This window comes from Aphelocoma coerulescens, chromosome 2, assembly GCF_041296385.1.
Source record: "Aphelocoma coerulescens isolate FSJ_1873_10779 chromosome 2, UR_Acoe_1.0, whole genome shotgun sequence".
Taxonomy (NCBI): domain Eukaryota; kingdom Metazoa; phylum Chordata; class Aves; order Passeriformes; family Corvidae; genus Aphelocoma; species Aphelocoma coerulescens.
In genome coordinates this window covers 73940038-73959855 of record NC_091015.1, presented here as the reverse complement: position 1 = coordinate 73959855, position 19818 = coordinate 73940038, and the positions used below count along the sequence as shown (strand labels likewise).

Below are 19818 nucleotides of genomic sequence, written 5' to 3'. Positions count from 1 at the left end.
TAATGCCGAAAATCTTTAGTGTTAAAAAAGACATACTTCAAAAGTGTTCTTTTAAATACTCAACCTATAGCTTGTGACTATGAAAGGGGTCTGTTTTGACAAAACATTGGGCAGTATTTGTGTGATCTACTTCGGGTGTTTGCAACCTCCGATTCAGAAGTTCAGAGTTGGGTGTCGAAGTTCTTTTTTATTCAGGAGCAAGGAAGTGAGAATTCAGGTTACCAAAGAATGTGGCAGTAGTATATGACATCAAGCTAATAGGCCACTCAGCTCAAGAGTCCCCTTGGTGACAGTGGTCATGAGTGCCTATGAAAAAATCTAAAAACATGTTGGGCATAAATGGTGTATGTGTGTTTCCCCTCTTGGTTTCCAGCCATTTTAAGCAGAAGGACATTCTGAACTCAAGGCAGTGTCTCAGTTAACTTCGGTTCTAGAAGCTTGTGCAGTGTCCTCTTAAACACTACCATCTGTAGTATCCTTTGGTAAGAAATTTTGCAGTTCAGCTAACTGTTCAGTTAAGAGCCTTCTTCTTGTTTTAAAGAGGGCTAATGAACTAGGATCTCTTGAGTCCAGACATAATTCAGTGTAGCTTGGTAGTACTGAAAGACTCAACTGCCACATTAAGACAGTGTAGAGGTATTTGGAATATTGGAAAGTAGTTAACTGCTTGACAATGAGTCTTCTCTTAGACATATTAATTGTGTGTAAGTACAAATAAAAGCAGTATGCTCAACTAGTAAAATTGATTCATAGGAGATTATGTTAAAAGGAGAGCAGTTCTAAATTTAGGGTGTCTTCTGTTTTAATGGGATGAAAGTAGTTTTGGACACTGACTTCCCCAAGTGTGTTGCTTCACCACATGAAGTGTTTGGCAATACTGGTAAGGTATCCTGTTACTTCTGCCCCTATGTTGACCTCTTATTTGCAGTGTGACAGCTGTGTGTGGCTGTGTTGTGAACTGGATCAGGGAACTGATCTGCTGCTTAAAAAAATCTGGTAGGTTTCTTAAAGCACGATCAGCTAATCAATCTGGTTCCTGGTATGTCCTTGCAAATAAATGCCTGGACTGGGGAGGAGGTGGGAGAACGGGAGTTTCAAGAGGTGCTAAGAGTACCTTAAATAGGTATTGTTTCCAAACACTTAGATTGTGATTTCACAAAGCTAAGTCTGCTGGGTAATAGATTTACATTTTCAATAATATTTGGCTGGTTCCTACTGCTTTAGTCTTTTCTATGTGGAAGACTTTCCCAAATAAGGAGAATGACTCAGGCTGAAACTACACAGATTGTCAAGTGCATGGAGTAACCAAGGGAACTTCTTTGCGGTCTATTTTAAAGTAAAAACCTAAAGACGTTTTAAAAGAAAGTATTTTTCCTTCCCCCAGCACATTGTTTAATCAGACCTTTTTGAATTGAAGGGATGTCTTAGGAGTTCAGTGTTCTGCCCTTTTAGCTGAAGGATTTCTACATACTTAGGCATAATAATCTGTAACAGCTAAATAGTGATCTACCAGCATTTGAAAACCAAGCAAACCCATGGAAGCTCTAACTAAGATTATGTACTTAGTTATTACACTGGTTGTCACAGCCGGAGAAAATAACTTTAAAGAAGTGAACAATAAAACAAACATATTATGTATGGAGGAGTAAATTACTATTTTTTCCTCATGTGATATATCAGAAATCAACATGTAGAAAGTAGGCAATAAGCTTAACATTGTCAAACCTGTGAGGTGATCAAAGGATCTCTCTACAAAATAATTAGTAGTACTAGTGACATGCTGAAGCGAGCAATGGATTTGTACCCAGAAAAGGAAGGTGGTTGGCCACTTGCCTTCAGGTAGTAGCACACTGGGATGAACTACTGACATCGGAAAAAACTTGGTGGGTTAAACCTAATGTCAGTGGGTGAAGAAGTTGTGGTGTGCTAGTGAAGTTTTGATTGCTGGTATGGCCATGGTGAGAGTTCTCCCTGGCTGAGCATGTGCCATTTGTTAGGAGCTGGTGGGTGCTGGCTCTGCAGGCTGATAAGCACTGACAGTTCTATGAGCATTTGCACGAGGGAGCCCTGTGCTCGGAAGTTCTGTACAGGTCAGTCCCTGACCCTCTGCCCTTAGAGGTTTTGTACTGTGGGCCAGCTGGGCATGATCTTTCTGCCTGCCTACGCTGTTATTCTCCTGCAGTTTCTTCTTTGCTGTGTGACCTGACTTGCTACACCTGAGACATGGTTAATCTGAGCCTGAGCAGTAATGCTGGTGGTAATGCCCCTGGAAGGAGTGTGTTTGGATGTGGGATTTTTGCATATGCAGATCAGTTGCTATGCAGGTGCAGTAGGCCTCCCTGTCTGGGCTAGAAATGACAGCTGGAGTGCTGCAGCACAAGTGATTGGTACAGCACACTCAAAATAGGCAGTTTTTCCATCATGCTACAGATCCACATGAAGAGTAGGCATGGGATCTGCGTGAATTTTTCTTATGGCAGTGACAGCCTGTTCCTGGTTGCCATCTTACTGAATTATTTTACCTCTTGCCAGGATCCAATATACTTTCCATCTTGTTCTTTAAATTTTTTTAAACTATGTCCAATGGCCCCATGCATGCCTGTCACACAGAAGCTGAGGAATTTGGGTGTATCTGGGAGACACTGTGCTTGCTTGAGCAGGTTGTTGCTAAAAGAAGTCATCTGGTCAAAAGCCTGTTTCCAGGTTGCCTTTGGAAAGGGCTGTGAAGAGGATGACACATTCAGAAAGTTAGTCTTAGTGGAGTGCAAGCAGCCCTTGGGTTTAGGTTGAAAATCCTGAGAGTAGACAAGAGCTGACATTGGGCGTTATTGTGGCAGAGCTAATGTATAGTGAGCCTAATAAGAAAAAGGAGTAGGAGCTGCATGAGCTCAGTTCAACTGAGCAGGCTGTAAGGCTTAATGCTGTCCTGAAACAACATTCTGAACATGGAAATTAATTATGAGTAGTATGTTCTGTATAATGACTGATTTTTATTCTGGAGGATGTTAGAATTGAAGTGTCTTCAGTAACTTGTAGATTAAGAAGTACTAAGCATTTAACTCTCTTATGTCATGTTTCAGTCTATAAAAATAAGTAAGCCCTGTGGGTTTGAGAAATCATACAGTTCTTTCAAACACAGGTGGCCTTTTGTCAATTGTGTTACTTAGAGTGGTGAAACTTTTTCCTGGTTTCCCTTCAAATAGTTGTAGGACCTTTTTGGAATAGTATATCCAGAACTTCTTTATAGCATGCTTAGTTGCAATGGAGGTGCTTGCAATGCAAATGTAATGTTGAAAGAAAATACTCTAGCATAAAAATCAGGTTGATTAGAATAGTGTATATTGTTTGCTCGTTGCATAAGCCTTTTGTTTTGAGTAGTTGGCGTGCATACCTTTGAGTCACCCTCTGCAATTAACTAAAGTTTTTTGTCTGTTTTGAATGCTCTTGTTTTTCAGGTCATGGAAAAACTCCAAAAGATGCTGCTTCTGTTCGAGCTACACATCCTATACCTGCAGCCTGTGGCATCTACTATTTTGAAGTTAAGATCGTCAGTAAGGGAAGAGATGGGTAAGCAGAATCCATTATTAATTAATTATTTATTGAAATAGTGCCTCACATCATCTTTCAGTCAACAGATATCTTTGGTATCAGAACTTATTTTCATATTTTACCACTTTATATAGCTTGATTCCTTATTCTTGAGAAGTTGAACTCTTATATTTGATTCTTTTAAGAGAGTTGGTTGAGGTATTTATTGTCCACAAATCAGTGTACACAACAAATACCAAAACATCATCTCATTTTTTTCTTGACAAAAAAGTTAGGGTTTGAATGACCAGTTTGACCCTGCTGTTACCTTTAAAGATGTTGGGGTTTGGCTATATGAATTTACAGGCTTTCATGTAATTTTTAGGGCATGTAGCAGACCAACATACTTCCTCAGTGTAATTTTTTCATGGATGTCATATCAATTTTGAAACAGAAAGTTATTCTTAAGGCTACTTGTTGATGAACAGTAATAAGGATAAAGGGGAATATTCTGAGGAGGTGCCTGGGAATTTGTCACCTTATGGAAAGAACAAGAATTGATGAGTAAGAAGCTGCTGCTTCCCCTAATCCATCTGAATTATGAGTCTGTTGAAGCACAAGTGATACATGCTTTTAAGACTGCTGAGGCAGATAGAATCTCACCTGGGAAAGTCTTGAAGTGCTAATGGGATCTTTGCTAGAGCATTTTAATTCCTTTCCATCCTTCGCTGCTTTTGGTAGAGGATGTGTGTTAATTCTGATACACTGTAGGACTGCTTTCTAATGTGCTGTAGTATGTTGGTTCTACTTCAAGGTTCTAGTCAGGACTGACTGTCCCTGTTCTAGGTACTGTACAAGCATGTTGCAGGTGCTTATGGCCTGTTGTGAAAATAAATCTTGAGAGAAAAAAAAACTGTGGATGAAATTCAGTACCTTTGTCTTTTCTTTGTCTTGCTGCAGTTTGTTTCTTTCATTTTCTCAGCATCCTGTAAGCCTTCTGTAAGTCAGAAACAGTATTCAGACTTCTTTGTTTTCCTTATAGTATTGCATAGTGTTATTTTGAAAGAACAGCTTCTCAGTACTGCTGCAGCTTTGTAGGGGCATATATGAGTTTGTTGTTATTTCTGTTCTCAAAAGTTATCCCTGGGAGGAGAGTTCTTTGCTATGAAAAACTTAACATCTGTAGCTACTTTTGTCACACTGTGAACACCTAATTATTTTTAAATTGCAAGGGTAGAAATTAGTTTTTCAAGTAATGTTCTGCTACTGATTTTAGGAACATCTTTATTTTTTTTGGAGGGGGGGTGTGTGTTTCTTGGTTTTTTGTTTTTGTTTTTTATTTTAGGAATATTTTCTAAAAATTACCTTGCTGCTGTGGGTTAAGGAGAGGGTCTTATTGTGACTTGCTAGTGGTGTGTCTCTTCTTGAAGTAGGTTTCTGCCTACTTAGTTTGGAAGCTAGCTTTTTTGAAGTGATGGATTTCAAAAAGTGCCACGTGTGGGTGTGTCATTTTACATAGCTCCTCTAACACTTCACCTTAGATACTTTGTGTTGGATTTTAGTAATTTTTAATTCAGTAGACCACTTAAGGCAATCCTGCAAAAGTGGGAAAACATCAGTGAGTAAAGTTTTTCCAAGGTTTTGTGTTTAAATGGTTACTTGTGAGATGTACATAGCTAGGACTTGTGAAGTTGCCTGCCGAGTTTGCTTAAAAAATGGAGGTGTACTTTTTTCAGTTAATAGGGCCTCATCCTTGCTTCAGCCTTGTGAGCTTTATTTAATGTGACTTTATGAAACATGAGCTGCATAATGAGCTGAGATGTTAATTTTTTTTCATTATATAAGATAGTATGGTAGCTGTACACACAGCCAAAGCCAAATGTAGCTTGGCTGATAAAGACCAGGAGTCAACATGTGGAACCTCACTGGATGTTAAATGTATATCTCTAGACCCTGTTTTCAGGATGATGCAGGATGAATCTCTTAAAGTTCACTGTTACCTTGCATTCAAACTAATAAATTTTTTCATAATAAGTAAACTGGGGAATTTAATGCAGAGAAATAGGACTATAGAAGCTAGTTTGTGTCTGTTTGGATTTATTAGTTCTTTTTCACCACCTGTTGTGTTTCACCTGGCTTGCTCCAGGTACATTGTTACCTTTTGGTTTTTTTCCTTCTTGTCATCTGGTAATGGCAACAGAGTTCAGGAATACTGTGTCTGTAGAAGACCAGCATGTAATTAATAAGGTCAGTTAGCTAAAATGCCTTACTTGCAAAATCAGTGTTCTCAAGGTCTAAGCCTAGTTGTGGAAGTAGTACAGCTGAATTTTGTAGTAGTGTTTAAAATAAATCCTAGACTACCCGAGGCAACTCAGATACCTATCTCTCGGCTGAAGTACAGCTTCCAACTTTCATAAATGTCAATGGATAATTTAGTGGCGTTTGTTTGGATTTCCCTTTGGTAGTAGCCTTTACTACTTCTATTTATTTTTTTTTAATAAATTCAGCTTAAAGTATTTGGTCCATGTACTATATTGTACATATATAGTACATATATACATACATATATAGTATGTCTAACAGCATTCTTACTTGTGTGCTCTACTTAGCATGACTTGCCTGAAATCATCAAAAATCCTTTACTAAAAACCTACTCTAAGAGATTCATTTTTCATGCTGCTGTAGTACTTGAAGGTGCTACTCCTGGAATCTGATCTTGCGTATCTGAAAGTAGCAGGGCAAAAATTACTCTTCTCTGAAAAAGCACAGCTGTTTTTTTTGTTTAGGGCGTGGATATAGCATGGCTTCTTGTGGCTGTCTGAGTACAGCATTGGTTTTGTCACTCTAATGACCTAGGTCATTAAATTCTTTAATATATCTAGCTGGGTAACTGGCTTGAGTAGAAATTTGAAAGTGTGTAATATGTTAATTTTGTAGAAGTTCATGACCAAGTTTAAGGACATTATGCACACACTGAAGAAAGTGTGAAAAAAACTAGGTTTACTACGAAGGAAGAACTGGATATGGAAATTGGTGTTGCAGAGCAGATGAAGAGCAAAGTTGCTTTTTGATACCTCCATATGGTGTGATAGGGTCAATAACTGATGGTACTGGATGAGAAAAAGGGAAGTGAGAATTAAGTTCAGTAAAAGTAGTAAGGTCAAAATACCATTCAAACAAAAACTGTCTTGGTTTTTGTAGAGTGTTTGGCACAAGGAGTCCTAACGTGCTGCTACAGTACAGATGTGTGAAATAATTATCCTTTTTTTTTTAAATTCTTGCTAAAAGTTCTAGCCAATTGTCATATTGCCTTGTAAATATTTCCTGTTCTTTATTTCTTCAGTTTTCTTTCTTAGTTTCATGTTGTCTTTCATAGTCCAAGAGCCTCTATTTATTTATATTCTCCTTTTATACTCTCTTTTGCTTTGCTTTGTTTGGTTCATGTGGAACATTGTGGATGGTGATGTGAGCGATTGGAGCCAGTAACAGTAGAAGAGTAATGGGTGTAAGTATAGGAAACAGAACCAAGGTTAGAAAGCATGGTAGGAAGGGGACTATTAACAGTAAGTTGTATCTGCATCTCTACTGAAATGTCCAGTTAACTTAAAAATAAATTTAAAAATTGACCATGAGAAGAAGCAGTCTCTAAACACTCATTGAGTTCATGTCCCTTCTCCCAGTTTGTGACTATGTCAGCTTCATGGTAAACCTGATTGGATAATTCATTTTCTAAAAGTTGACCTCCAGAGCAAGTTAGTTTTCATCCAGGTTTGTTCCCCATTATGGCTGTTTGTATTGCTTCATAAATGACTATAACAACAGAAGAGTAGGAAACTTGGAGCAGAAAGCAGAATCTGGACCAAGGGGACTGGGAATGCTACTTTTGGTTGTGGTACGAGCTTATACCCATTAATTTTAGTGTAAAAAGCTGTTTGGGTTTTTAAATCTTTCACCAGGAGACACCTGTTTCTTTCCCAGGGAAAATGAACTTGTGGGAAGAATACTTTTGTCCTCAGTGTCTTGAATTTCTGTCCGTTCTTTTTCATTGATTTGTAAATACAGTTAATAAGAATGGGCAAATGATAGTAATGCCACATACTTCTAGACAGTCGTCAGTGCTTTTAGAACAGCTGAGGAAGATGTATGCTTAAAAACAAAATCATAGAAACACAGAATGGTTTGGGTTGGAAGGGACCTTAAAGATCATCCAGTTCCAACCCCACCACCAAGGGCAGGGACACCTTCCACTAGACCAGGTTGCTCAACACTCCCTCCAACCTGGCCTGGAATGCTTCCTTTTTTTTTTTTTTTTTAAAGAAGAATGAAAACAAGGATTGGTGGTGGTAAGCCATCTAGGAGAAACAATGAAAACTAAGTTTAGAAAGGCTGTATTCTTTTAGCAGATAGCACTAAGCTTACACTTCTTTGAGCAGGGTTGTTTAGTCTGTGCTGTGGTTGTACTGATGCAGATCTTTATGGCCAGGCTTTATAGTACATGTGTGAGTTCTGCTAAATGTTCTGCACTAAAATGAAATGTTAGTACAGCAATTCATGCAGGTAATCAGTGTGTTTTTGGTAAAGCAGTGTTAATAAGGCTTTAGACACCTTTTATACTATGGCTGTTTTTTGACACTGGGTATACAATCAGTCATCTGTTGTTTTGGCAGTATCTTGTAGTATGTGTTGTGTATGTGATGAAGTAGGTGGTGAAATAAAAAAGGAAAAACTATCCAAAACAAAAATACCATGAGAATTTAATCTGAGTTTTCATGACACCTATGCCTGTGGTGGAGCCTGAACTGTTTGAGTGTTTGAGTGGTGTTTGTGAAATATAAATGCTTTGTTGTCTTCTAGAGGATGTATGTGTAGTTCTTCAAACACAAACTATACTTTTTTTATTACAAGTTGTTTGTGTTGCACTAAGTTGGCTTTTCCTTCAGCATCCAGTAGACCCATTTTCTTGTTCAACAAAAGCATAAACCAATAAACAAAATATATAACATAGTCAGTTGCTGGTTGGTGTGTATTTGTTTTGTATGCTACTAATGTACTGTAAAAACTTTATTCAGTCCTAAGACCTATTTTTATAGTTTTAATATGTCTTTGGCAGCTATTTGTTACAAGAACAGGCATTTGTTAAAACAACATGCAAAACTTCACTCAGTCTCTATTTACATATAAGTAGGCCTTGCAGCATTATTAGCAGAGTACTTGTGTATAGAGTAGAATCTGATAAGGTCTGAAGTATCCTTCTTTCATTAGTGTCTTCATTTGAATTGTAGCAGCTGCAAGAAGAGATCAGGTCATGAATCAGCAAGTGTATCTTTTCTTAAACTATAGCAGTAATTCATTTTTTACCTGAGTGTATGATACCAGACATTGACAGAAAGAAACATTAACTAAATGTGTAATACAATTGTTTGAGGTTTGTATTTAACTGGTCAGAAGTATTGGAACTGTGACAAAAGTTGTATTTCTTTGTTGGTGTAAGCTAGAAATTAAAATTTGTAATTTAAAAATCTATTTCTCACAATATTTAATTTCTTGGTCTCAGCTTGTTGCAAAATCTTTTACTTCTTTCTTCTGAAGTTCATTCACATAAATATAGTGTATAGATGATAACTTTACAGTAGCCCGCATTTACATTATATTATTTTCTTTGCAACTATTCTTTTCTGACACTGTGGTCCCCAAAAAAGGCTCTAGTGCTTGGGGACAAGTGTCACAAGATGAAATGGTGCAACCTCAAAGTGGGAGTGAGGTCAGTAAATGAGAATCTTTCTAGGAACATTAGAGGAATCACAAGCAAAATGTTACAGGAGTAACAGTTTCAAGCAGTATGCAAAATGACTGGCTGAATTATTTTTGGTCTTTTCCCCTCTTTGCAGAACTGCATTAATCTGAAACCTGGGTTTATCATGTTCGAAGTACTGTTTCCTTGGAAATACTCTATAAAATTAAACTTGTTTTCAATTTGAAATGAAAGACTCAAAGTGTCTGTGGCATATTTTGAAACATTTAAATAGATTAACATCTCATTTCTTATTGTGATTGTGCAGACAATAAGGATCTTGAATTGGCACGTTTCTACAAAATTTTAATGCAGAGTAACTATATTAAAGATAAATGTAGGTACCTTTTTAATGTGCCTTATTTCTGGCCTCCTAGTGTCAGCGAAGACAGTGTAGAAAACTGTAGGAGAACATTATTCAAACTTTTTATGTCATTGCAGGTCAGTTGCCATATAGAAATTCATTGAGTCTTTAAGTTCCTATGGATGATACAGTTTTTTCTATTTGTCCTTTTTCCAAGATATAAACATAATGGTAAACTATACCTGTTACATAGCTTAATTTTTTTTTCAGTGTTAATTCTACTTTTCTTAAAAGTCAATGCATTCCAAACAGTAGGGTGTTTTCAGTTGCCTTATTTATGGCTATACACACCTGGTAGTGCTTTGTCTTAGGTTCCCTACAGATATTATGGTAACTTAGGTTTTAACACTATGGTTGAAGTTGCTTTCTTTAAATGTATAGCATGTAGGGAGTAGGACACCATGTTGATTACTTGCTTTCTGCAGTACCAAAAGAGTTTTTTTTGAAGCATCATGCAGCAGTTCCCCAGGTTATAATGTCTTCAGTGGCATGTGTAGGCACAATGGAAGTCAGAAGGAATCTGACTTTTTGCAGATAGCAGGTGAAATTTCTGTGGTAGGGAGGCTATTAAATAATATGTAAATATCTGCTAAATTATTTTAGTTGTCTTTATAAATATAGTATGGAATTTCTGGTGGGGTTTTTTTGTTGTTTTTTTGTTGTGGTCTTTTTTTTTTTTTTACTAGAGAAGTGGTTATTTAGTACTTAAATTTATCTTTAGCCTTTCGGAGGTATCTGTGATTTGATATAGTTTTTGAGATTCTGTATTCCTCTTTATGGAATGAGCAGGATAGGAGGTAATTAACCTGAGTTCCGATTTTTATCAACTTTATATTGAAAGATCTTCCATATACCTTCAACATAGTGGCTAAAAGATCTAATGGAACAGTTATAAGTAAAAATCAGAGTTGTGTCTCTTTCTCAGTTTTTTAATTTCTCCATCTTTTAGCATCTGCAGTTCTGTACCATCACTTACTGCTGTTTTTTCCTGCTGTTTGGCTCTGGCTGTTTTTATTTCTCACAATTAGTCTATTCAGGCATCCAAGTAGAAACTTTAAGCTCCAGCAAAAATGTAAACTTAGCTCTTTGACTAGAAAAATTCTTGAGGAGAAAATAGTTATTGTGAGCTTTCTCCTTCTTAAACATTTCTCTGCAGAGAAGCCTAGGCTTTTTAGTATGGAATACAGGGAAGAAATTGGTATTATAGTGCCTTTATTTTTTGAAATTTTCTCTTCTGCTTTTTGGTAAAAAAATTGGTAAAAAATTTTTTAATTCTGTAGTTTTGTGGTATTCCTCAAGTTTCTGGATGTCTTGTGAAATGTAAACTAGAAAATGTGCTGAGATACTTAAATTGTAACCTATATCTTAATTGAACTGGACTGGAACAAGAATAAATACAATTTGAAATGAGGAAACAAGACTTCGCAAGATGCACTTGCTTTCTTGGCCCTTATACCAATTTGGCTGGACTTTAAATTGTTTTCCCGCTCTAGTTTCTTATTTCAGTCTCTCATGGGTTGATTTCATGCCTTCCATGAGTGGTTGTTCGTTATTTTGTGAGCTCCTATACGAGTTGAGCATATTAATGAGGTGATGAGTAGCAGCCAGTGGGACTGAAATTTCTCAGAAAGAGGGGCTGCTTAATACAACAGGCCCCAGGCCACTTAGTTCCATTTGCCTAGATAAATGATCCTCCCTCTGCAGCAGTGAGGGATGTGTGTGGGCAGGGAGCTGAGGTGGAGGACAGTCCTCAGGTACTGAGGGAGGCAGCATCAGAACCACACCATTGTTTGCCCTCTCTGATCTCTCAAACCACGCTGTGTCAGGTCCATTTTTGGAAGGTGCTACAGGATGGACTGAGGGTGCTGCTTTGTGGTGCTGACACCCCTGCTTCCCAAGGACAGAGCTCTTCTGGCCTGACATAGCTACAGACAGGAAGAACAGGCCCACTTAGACTCTCTCCTAGACCAAACCTATTAATGGGACAGGACAGCAAGAGGTGCATCATGAACTGACTTAGAATATTCTGGGCCTGCATTGCACCTGGGCTGCTTGTTGTGCTGCCCATCATTTTTGTCGTAAACTAAGGGAGGAAAACTTAAATACACAGCACTGCCACTCTTCTGATCCTGAGGTGCATGAAATGTGAACTTTCAGCAGTAAGCAGGAGGACAATTTATGTACTTCCTCCCACTGAAGCAAGTCTTTTTGCAGACCCTGACTCTTGACCTAAACAAGGGTTAAGTGTCTTAAAAAAACAAACAGAAAGGTTGATTTGAGTCTGTGAAGGTTACAGGTGTGAGGAAAAGGTAAGAAAGTTACATGTTGGAATTTGGCATAAATACAACTCCTGTTAATAAATTTTAGAGCATTTAAAGCCTGTCTGTCTGAGTACAGTTTTACCCCTCAGTTTAGTGCACTAATCTAGTTGAACATGAGATCAGCTATCTATCAACTATAAAAAATAATTTATTAGCTTAATTGATGAGCCTTTAATTTCACTTGGTTCAAACCGTAAGTTGTAGATACTCCTTTTGCCTTGTGAAAGATATCTATAGTAAATTTATTAATTATTTGGAATGTTAGTAATCTAACTTTAGTTGCTATTAGTAGCAACTATCCTTCACAAAATGGTGTTAACATTTTGAGTAGGTTTAAGTGAATCCCAGGGAAAAATACCTGTTGTTGAACATCCATCTTCTTACTGAGATGGTGTCAGTGCCTAGTGCTTTCTAGTCATTGCCAGTGGGTAAAGATTCCTTGTTCCCAGCTGTATTAAGTAGAGTGTGTCTGTTTTTACAGCTGTTAACTGAGTTAAAGAGGAGGCTTGGAAGTTAGGATATCTGAGGAAGAAGACAGTGATGATATGAAAATGTTGCCTAGACAATCATTCTGTATCTAACATTTTACATTTTTGTGTAACCTTACTCTTGTTACTCTAAAAATACTGCATCAAAACCTTGATCAGGATGAAGAGTTTTTAATATGACTTGCATTCAAAGGCTTTTTGCAGTCAGTGGAGTTCAAATTATCTAAAATGGTTTTTAAAAGTAAATATCCTTTATTTAATGAACAAGAGATTTTCAGTCTTTACATGAGTATCCTTTGTGTCACACCCTGGACACATAACAAATCTGCTTTTATTATTTAAGACAAAATCAAGGGGTTTCCACTTGTTGCTTTGATTTATAATTGTGTTGTTGAATCTGCTGCTGCAGTGGTGCCTAATTTTGCTGCAGTGAAGACTAATCCTTTTGTTTGTTGCCCTTTGCTTCAGCTCTTCAGTATTTTTAAATGTATTATCTGCTATATATGGTTCTGAGGTTCCATTTCATACTGGTATGTTTGAGGGAGAGGAAGATGGTATTATTGTACATTAGAAATTATCAGAGGAGGGCTTTGTAAGAATGAAGTATAGAAGCAGGTAAGATAACTGTTGGAAGTGATCATAGAAAAAGCAGAAAAACCCTGTTACACAATTAAGCGTATCACTTCTCAGATGTCTTGCTCAGTTTCATTCTATGTCAAAAGCGTTTTAAATAGCAGATGAAACTACACTTCCAAGTGGAATAGTTGCTTAAAAATTTCATGTTATTAGATGGGAATACAAAGGTCACGTTTGTTGACTTAAGCTATTTTCAGATTGCCACAGGTGAATATTTTATTTTCATACTGTTTATTTTTTCATAGCAAATTCATGTTAAATAATGTTAACTAGTGTCAAAATATTTTGAATGATTTGATAACTAGGAAATTTAGGTTTGAGTGATTTTTGGATGCTTGTTTCAGTTGATGGGAGGGTTGCTTTATTTTGGGCAGGGGACAAGGGTGAAAGCCTGGCTTTTCATTTTGCTGTTTCTCTTTTTGTATTCCTGTTGTCTTGGTAATGGCATTAGTTTTGCTTAAGAAACAAGCAAAATTGATTTTGCTGACTTCTAATAGTGTTATTTGGGTGTGAGGAAATTCTTCATTTCACCTTTCCAGTATTTGCTATTAAATTGTTAGTAATTGTACTGGACACTGACTTTATTAAAACCACCTTTTGTAAAGCTGGCTTTTGGACTTTATTTCAGATTACTGGTTGGTATAGTACAAATATTTCCCTCTCCTTAGTTTGCCATCAGATTACCAACAGCTGAGTGCCATTGCTGGTAAATTTCTCAAGTTAACATTCTGCTCTACAATCCAGGCCTTTAATGTTTCAGTGTGATCTTTTCGTAAGTGCTGTTCAAGGATGCCTTTTGCTGCTAAAATAATGCAGTGTTGCATGTATTTTATAAAATTACTCATTCCAGTTTGTCTGCAAAACATCATTAGGTATGTTGAAGATGATGAAATTGGTATGTGTGTGGCTGTACCCCTACTTTCAAAATAAGATGTGACCTTTGGCTTTCTTTGTTCATGCTTTAAACATTATAGCTACATTATTCTCCATGATAACCCAGGATGCCAAAAAGAGAAGAAAGTTGTCCTTACCTCCTGCAGAGACAGGATCTGTCCATATTAAACCATATATGCTGGGAATTCCTTTTCAGCTTCCTTGTTCTTATGCCACTATTAAGTGGCCTCTCAGCAGCTTAATTGGTATATGATTAATGAGCATAGTGTTTCTTGGCCATGTTCCACATACATATGTATTTTTGTAAGAGATAGATACATTTCTTTTGTTCTTTCATTTTTAGTTACATGGGAATTGGGCTTTCTGCACAGGGTGTGAACATGAACAGACTACCAGGTAAGTTTCAGTTACTTACATTGATTTTAAAATATGATTCACCTTCAGTAAACAAGAGAGTGTAGCATGACACCTCTGTGTTGTATCTGTTACTGGAGTTATGTAACACTTGCAGCTGAAAAGTTTAACGTTTACTGTACGTTTGTTCCTGTACTACATCCATCAGCTCTTACTGTTATTTATAACATCATGCAGCTACTTTTTAGCAAACAAACACATTTTAAAATTTTCATCATGGTTCCTGATAAAAATGAAGCTGTAGATTCCCATGCTCTGTAAACTGGATTTCCATGAGCTACTATGATAAAAACTTTCTGTCAAACATGGAAAGAACTCTCTTTCTGTCACTTTCTGTACCTTTACCTTTCCAACCTTAAGAGTGTGTAGCCTAGTTTTACGTGTTGGCTGTTCCATTGACCTGCATGATCAGGGACGCTGTCTAGTTAGCAATTGTCTGATTGTAGTATCTCTGAATAGTACTTAAGAAAGTTTTGTGTGTGTATACATAAAATACTGGGTTTTTAACAGATCTTTAAATGTGTAAAAATTATCCACCCAAAACAAACCAGTTGGCTTCCTTGAAATGACCAAAATACAAAACTATGTTGAATTGACCTTTGAGTATCTGCATTCTCTCACTTCTGAATTTTAACTTTCTTAACCAAGTGCTCTGGTAGAGATTCATATGATGACTGCAAGTCCCTGTTACACTGTGAACCCACCTAAGGCTGATGAATTATTAGTGGGTGGCATTAAGTTTATTTTGAATATGATTTAAAATGCTGTAATTGTCAAAGATACTACTAATCAATGTAACTGCAATAATTTGGGGTAGTCTTTAATTTACTGAGAGATGCTTAATGCTGAAGCTACTGATGATAAAGATTAAGGGTCTAAATGTGGAAAATACTTTCAAATTAACCTACTAGGCAGCAGCTTGACAGAAGAGGTTCAGTACTGAATTGCAGAGAGTGTAGATAGGTATTTATAAGTGAGCACAGACCAAAATTGCTTGCTGTGAATTTCATTGAGCAGTGTAACAGTATGAAGCTTCTTTAAGATTCTACAGCTTCTTCACCTGCAAAATCAGCACCATATTTGCATGCATAATGATTTCCTCTTGGCTGTGATTTTCACCTGTATTGCTATTTTTTTTCCTTTTATTTAAAATTTATTTTCAGTTTTTGGGGCAGCATAGCTAGTGACACTTTAGTCTGGAGATTCTGTTATTATGCAGAGGCTGCTTGCTGCTGAATAGTCATTGAGAATAATCAGGAGTAGAAATATGTTTCCCCAGAGATGCATGTTTGGTTTTTAGCCAGGAAGAATCTGATTATGACATATGGTAGCAATAGTTTTGCAAAATGAAAGGGAGAACAGGAGAATCTTCACTGCTTTACTGGGACATGTCAGATCTGTATATAGCTTTTCAAATTTCAGCATTGTAGCTGATTATATTTTTGGTGTTGGTAATTTTGTATGTTTGCTTAAAGAGAAAAATGTGTTTTCTGAATTTGCATTACCTGTTATATACTACAAATGGAATTACTTATTCCGCCATTTTGATAAAAGAAGTTGTCATTTTAAGAATTATACAGGTTTCCTAGATAAGAAATATTAGAAAGCAGAAAGCTGAGCATAGTAATTAACTGTATTAACCTGGTTAGAATATACCAACTTAGCGCAGTCTTTAATTTATTTCATAATAAAGGAAATGGATAAATTGCAAATGCTTTTGTTCTCTAGGTTGGGATAAACATTCATATGGTTACCATGGAGACGATGGACATTCATTCTGTTCCTCTGGAACGGGACAACCTTACGGCCCAACGTTTACTACGGGCGATGTCATTGGTTGTTGTGTCAACCTTATCAATAACACCTGCTTCTACACCAAGAATGGACACAGCCTGGGTATGGAGAAATGCTGCCTTTCACGACAGCATTATGTCTTTTAGTCTGTTGTAAATAGGAAACCCTCTTCATGACAGAAGCAAAGGGCTTGAATAGTTCTTTTGATAGTTTGATAGTCTATGAAGTAATTAAAGAACTAGAAAAAAATAACTTCTGTGCCATTTGCACCAACATTCCTTGTGAATTTGGGAGGATTCATCCTATAGCATCTCCTTCCACAGGATCTGCATTAATGAACTCCACTACTTATTCCACAAATAATGCTTGAAGTAATAGATAATAAGAGAACTGAAGATAAGGAGAATGGGTATAGCTAAAATTTATTGCTGCCCTAGGGGAACACCCAGCCTTCACTAAAACCTTACATTGGATGCATATTACTTTGAACATATGTTGGAGAAGAGTATCTTTTGGATTCCCAGTCTGGAGTCATTCATAGTTGGGCTAAAGCCATAAATTATACAAGTTGAGCTAAAATTAAGTCCAATAAACTTGTACAGTAAATTGTAGTATTATGCAACATTGCGAGACAATTTCTGAGTTTGGAGATGTCAGGAGTGGGTGGAGTTAAAAATTTTTATGGAATATCTATTTTAGTTACTTAATGCAATTTAATGAGCAAAGATACATAGTGTAAAGAAAGAATAAAAAAATTACGTCCTGCATTAAGGAAGGAGTGGGAGCTTGGGAAGAAATCTTGGAATTGTGCTGAGGGGAGCAGGAACTTTGAAGGGATAAAGCTCAAAGAAGAGTAAGTTTTTTGTGATGGGTAGAAATGCAATAAGGAATGGAGAGGGTAGCATGAAATGAAGTAAGATATTGAGATAGGTGTTCTCGACGTTGCTGTTCTGTTTTCTTACATTGGCAAACACAAAGGAGTTTTGGCAAAATGGGGAAGGATGTTGTTTAAATTCTTTTCCTAGTCTCCCTGAACAAGACTGACAGTTTGTTTGCTCAGGCCCTGAGCAAACACATCTGACTTGGGAGTTTTCCTGCCTCTAGTCGCAGCAAGAGTTAGGAGTCTCCTGAGGTCAATTCCAAGTAATCACTTCTGTGATTCTATTCTATGATGATTTAATGTTCCTTCTAAATTGAATGAGTCTGTATATTTGGACTCAATACCTTGAGACCTAGGGCAGTGAGACTCTTGAACCATGCACTGTGTAGTTGTTTCTTTTGGCATCCTGTTGCAGGATAGATCCAAGTGGAAGATACTGGCTTGTGTTTGCCCTAATCTTTAACTGGGTTAAAGCTGAGAAAAGCAATCTTATCTTATTCCCTTTTTGAAACATTCACAATGTGCCTGCAGGTAAGTTGGATCATTTGATCAGCTAAAGAGACACGAGTGTTCTCACTACTCTTACGGTCACATGAAAGCAGCAAAGAGCTACGAAGGCAAGAGCAGAACCCTCCTTTTCAGTGGAAAACTTAAAGCAGACTGGATTAGGCCAGCTGTGAAACAACAGTGCAAATGATTAAAATCTCATTTTAGAGGAGACCAAAATGGCATAGGTGAGGAGAGGCTAAAAAAATGTCATCTGTCATAGACTGAGTCTGACAAACACTTTACGGATTTCAGAAGGAAACCTGACAGCTGTCCTGCTGTCATGGGCTTTGCTAGCTTGAGTTTCTGACAGAGGAAAATTGATTCTGTGTTCAGTGGAAAAAGAAATCAGAAATTTTGTCTGTCTCACTGAGTTGTTGCTGCTGCTAGTTGTCCAGCATTCCTGTATATTCATGATTTGGAGGATATTTATGTTTCTTCTCTGGGCCGCATATATGGTCTAGAATATAGGAAGTCTCTGTCTCAGCCTGGGATTTGATGCTGCAAAAAGGGCTAAGCAATTCTCAAGCAAGTTTGAAATCCTGGGTTGAGAAAAAGCCAAAACCAGCCCTCCTAAAACCCCCAGTACCTACATATCACTTAGTCATCATTTATTTGTTATGCCTACAGCCTTCATTTTGGAAAAGAGCAAGTTGGATGTCAAAATTGCCAAATAGAAAAATTTTATAGCTCAGAAAAAGTTAGGGTAAGAGCAGAGAATAAATAAAATGATAGCTTTGGGATATGATGGGAGAAAACAAAGGAAGCAGATTCACTCAGTATGTCATCCTTCTGTCTCAAAAGACGTGGGTAAGGAATCCAGATGCTCTTGAGGTTTGAAATCATGGTGAAAAATGGAGATGGAAAACAGGGATGGAATTTAGGACAAAAGGTTAAAAGCTTTGTTTTCATCTTAAATTTGAGAAGATGGTGATACAAAATAAATTGAAGTTTGAAGGGATAAGTGGATTTGAATAATTCTGCATTAAAAAGAAATGCTTGCAACAATAAAGGAAATTCTGAACTACTGTTATTATTTGGCTGTCAGAATCATCAGAAACATCAGATTACTGATGTTTATGTTTTAACTGAAAGCTCTCCTATCCCCTGAAATTGCCCAAAGTTCCTGAAGTGTATAGAGGTCATATTTTTCTCTAATCCTGAGACAGCAAAATCATTCCCTTGGTTTTACGGGTAGATGGATGCTTGTAATTATGTAACAAGATATTAAGCTGTTCTGTTTGAAAACCAAAGCATGTTGGCGTGGATTAGAGTGAAACATTTGCAGGCTGGTTTGGAGTATTATAGACATGTGTTGCTTGTGTAAAGATTGTGAGTATTTACCAAGAAAAGTAATAGCAAACAAGAAAAGACACCATTAAATCTTGATGTTGCAGCATTGTGACATGCAAGTGAAAAAGTATTTTCAGATATCCTTACCTTTCTTTTTAAATTTAATACGTAGCTAGAACTTTCATACTTTTTAATCTGCATATCTGTATGGTTTGCTAAATCTTATGACCTATTTTGAAAAAATTAAGGGCAATTTAAGTATTTTTGAATGACAGTTACTTTTTGCCAAATACTGCAGTTTATTATTTAAAAACATGAATTGTGCTTAAGCATCGTGGATTTCACCATACTTAACTCATTTCTGAGATTGATTGGGTGAGTTTTCTGAACATCTAATGATACATTTAAGAAAATAAGGCTAGAATCCAGACACATGGAAATTAATCTTAATTTTCTCTTTATTACAGGCATCGCTTTCACAGATTTACCGGTAAGATAAGTGCATTTTCAGAGTTTCCCTTTGTGTCATAAACAGATGTTTCAGATCAAACTGGCATTTTCCTTATGCTTGTTGGAATTACAATTATAGTCTTTGTAGCCAATTTAATATCAGATATTTCTCATCGTCATTTCAGTGGTGATTTGTTAACTGAAGGAGAAAGTGTTTTGGTTTTACACCAATCCTTACAATTTTAACAGGCAGTTCTAGTGGAAGTTTCAGCAGAAAGTAATACATGCAAATAGTTATTACATATTTGGCACATTCAGGCCTTACATACAATGTCAGAGCTGTGTTAAACACCAACGTGGTAGGTGGCTGCTTGAGACATGGTCGCTGTAACTCGTTCTTGATGCCTAATTTTCACAAT

General features: G+C 36.9%; 1 protein-coding gene across 1 annotated transcript in view; it reads left to right on the top strand.

The window, feature by feature from the left end:
• RANBP9 (RAN binding protein 9) overlaps positions 1–19818 on the top strand; it is a 38805-nt gene that overhangs the window by 5580 nt on the left and 13407 nt on the right. Inside the window, exons 2-5 of the mRNA XM_069008026.1 lie at positions 3456–3567; positions 14366–14418; positions 16165–16332; positions 19417–19439. Coding sequence (XP_068864127.1) covers positions 3456–3567; positions 14366–14418; positions 16165–16332; positions 19417–19439 — 356 coding nt within the window. The remainder of the gene's footprint in view (positions 1–3455; positions 3568–14365; positions 14419–16164; positions 16333–19416; positions 19440–19818) is intronic.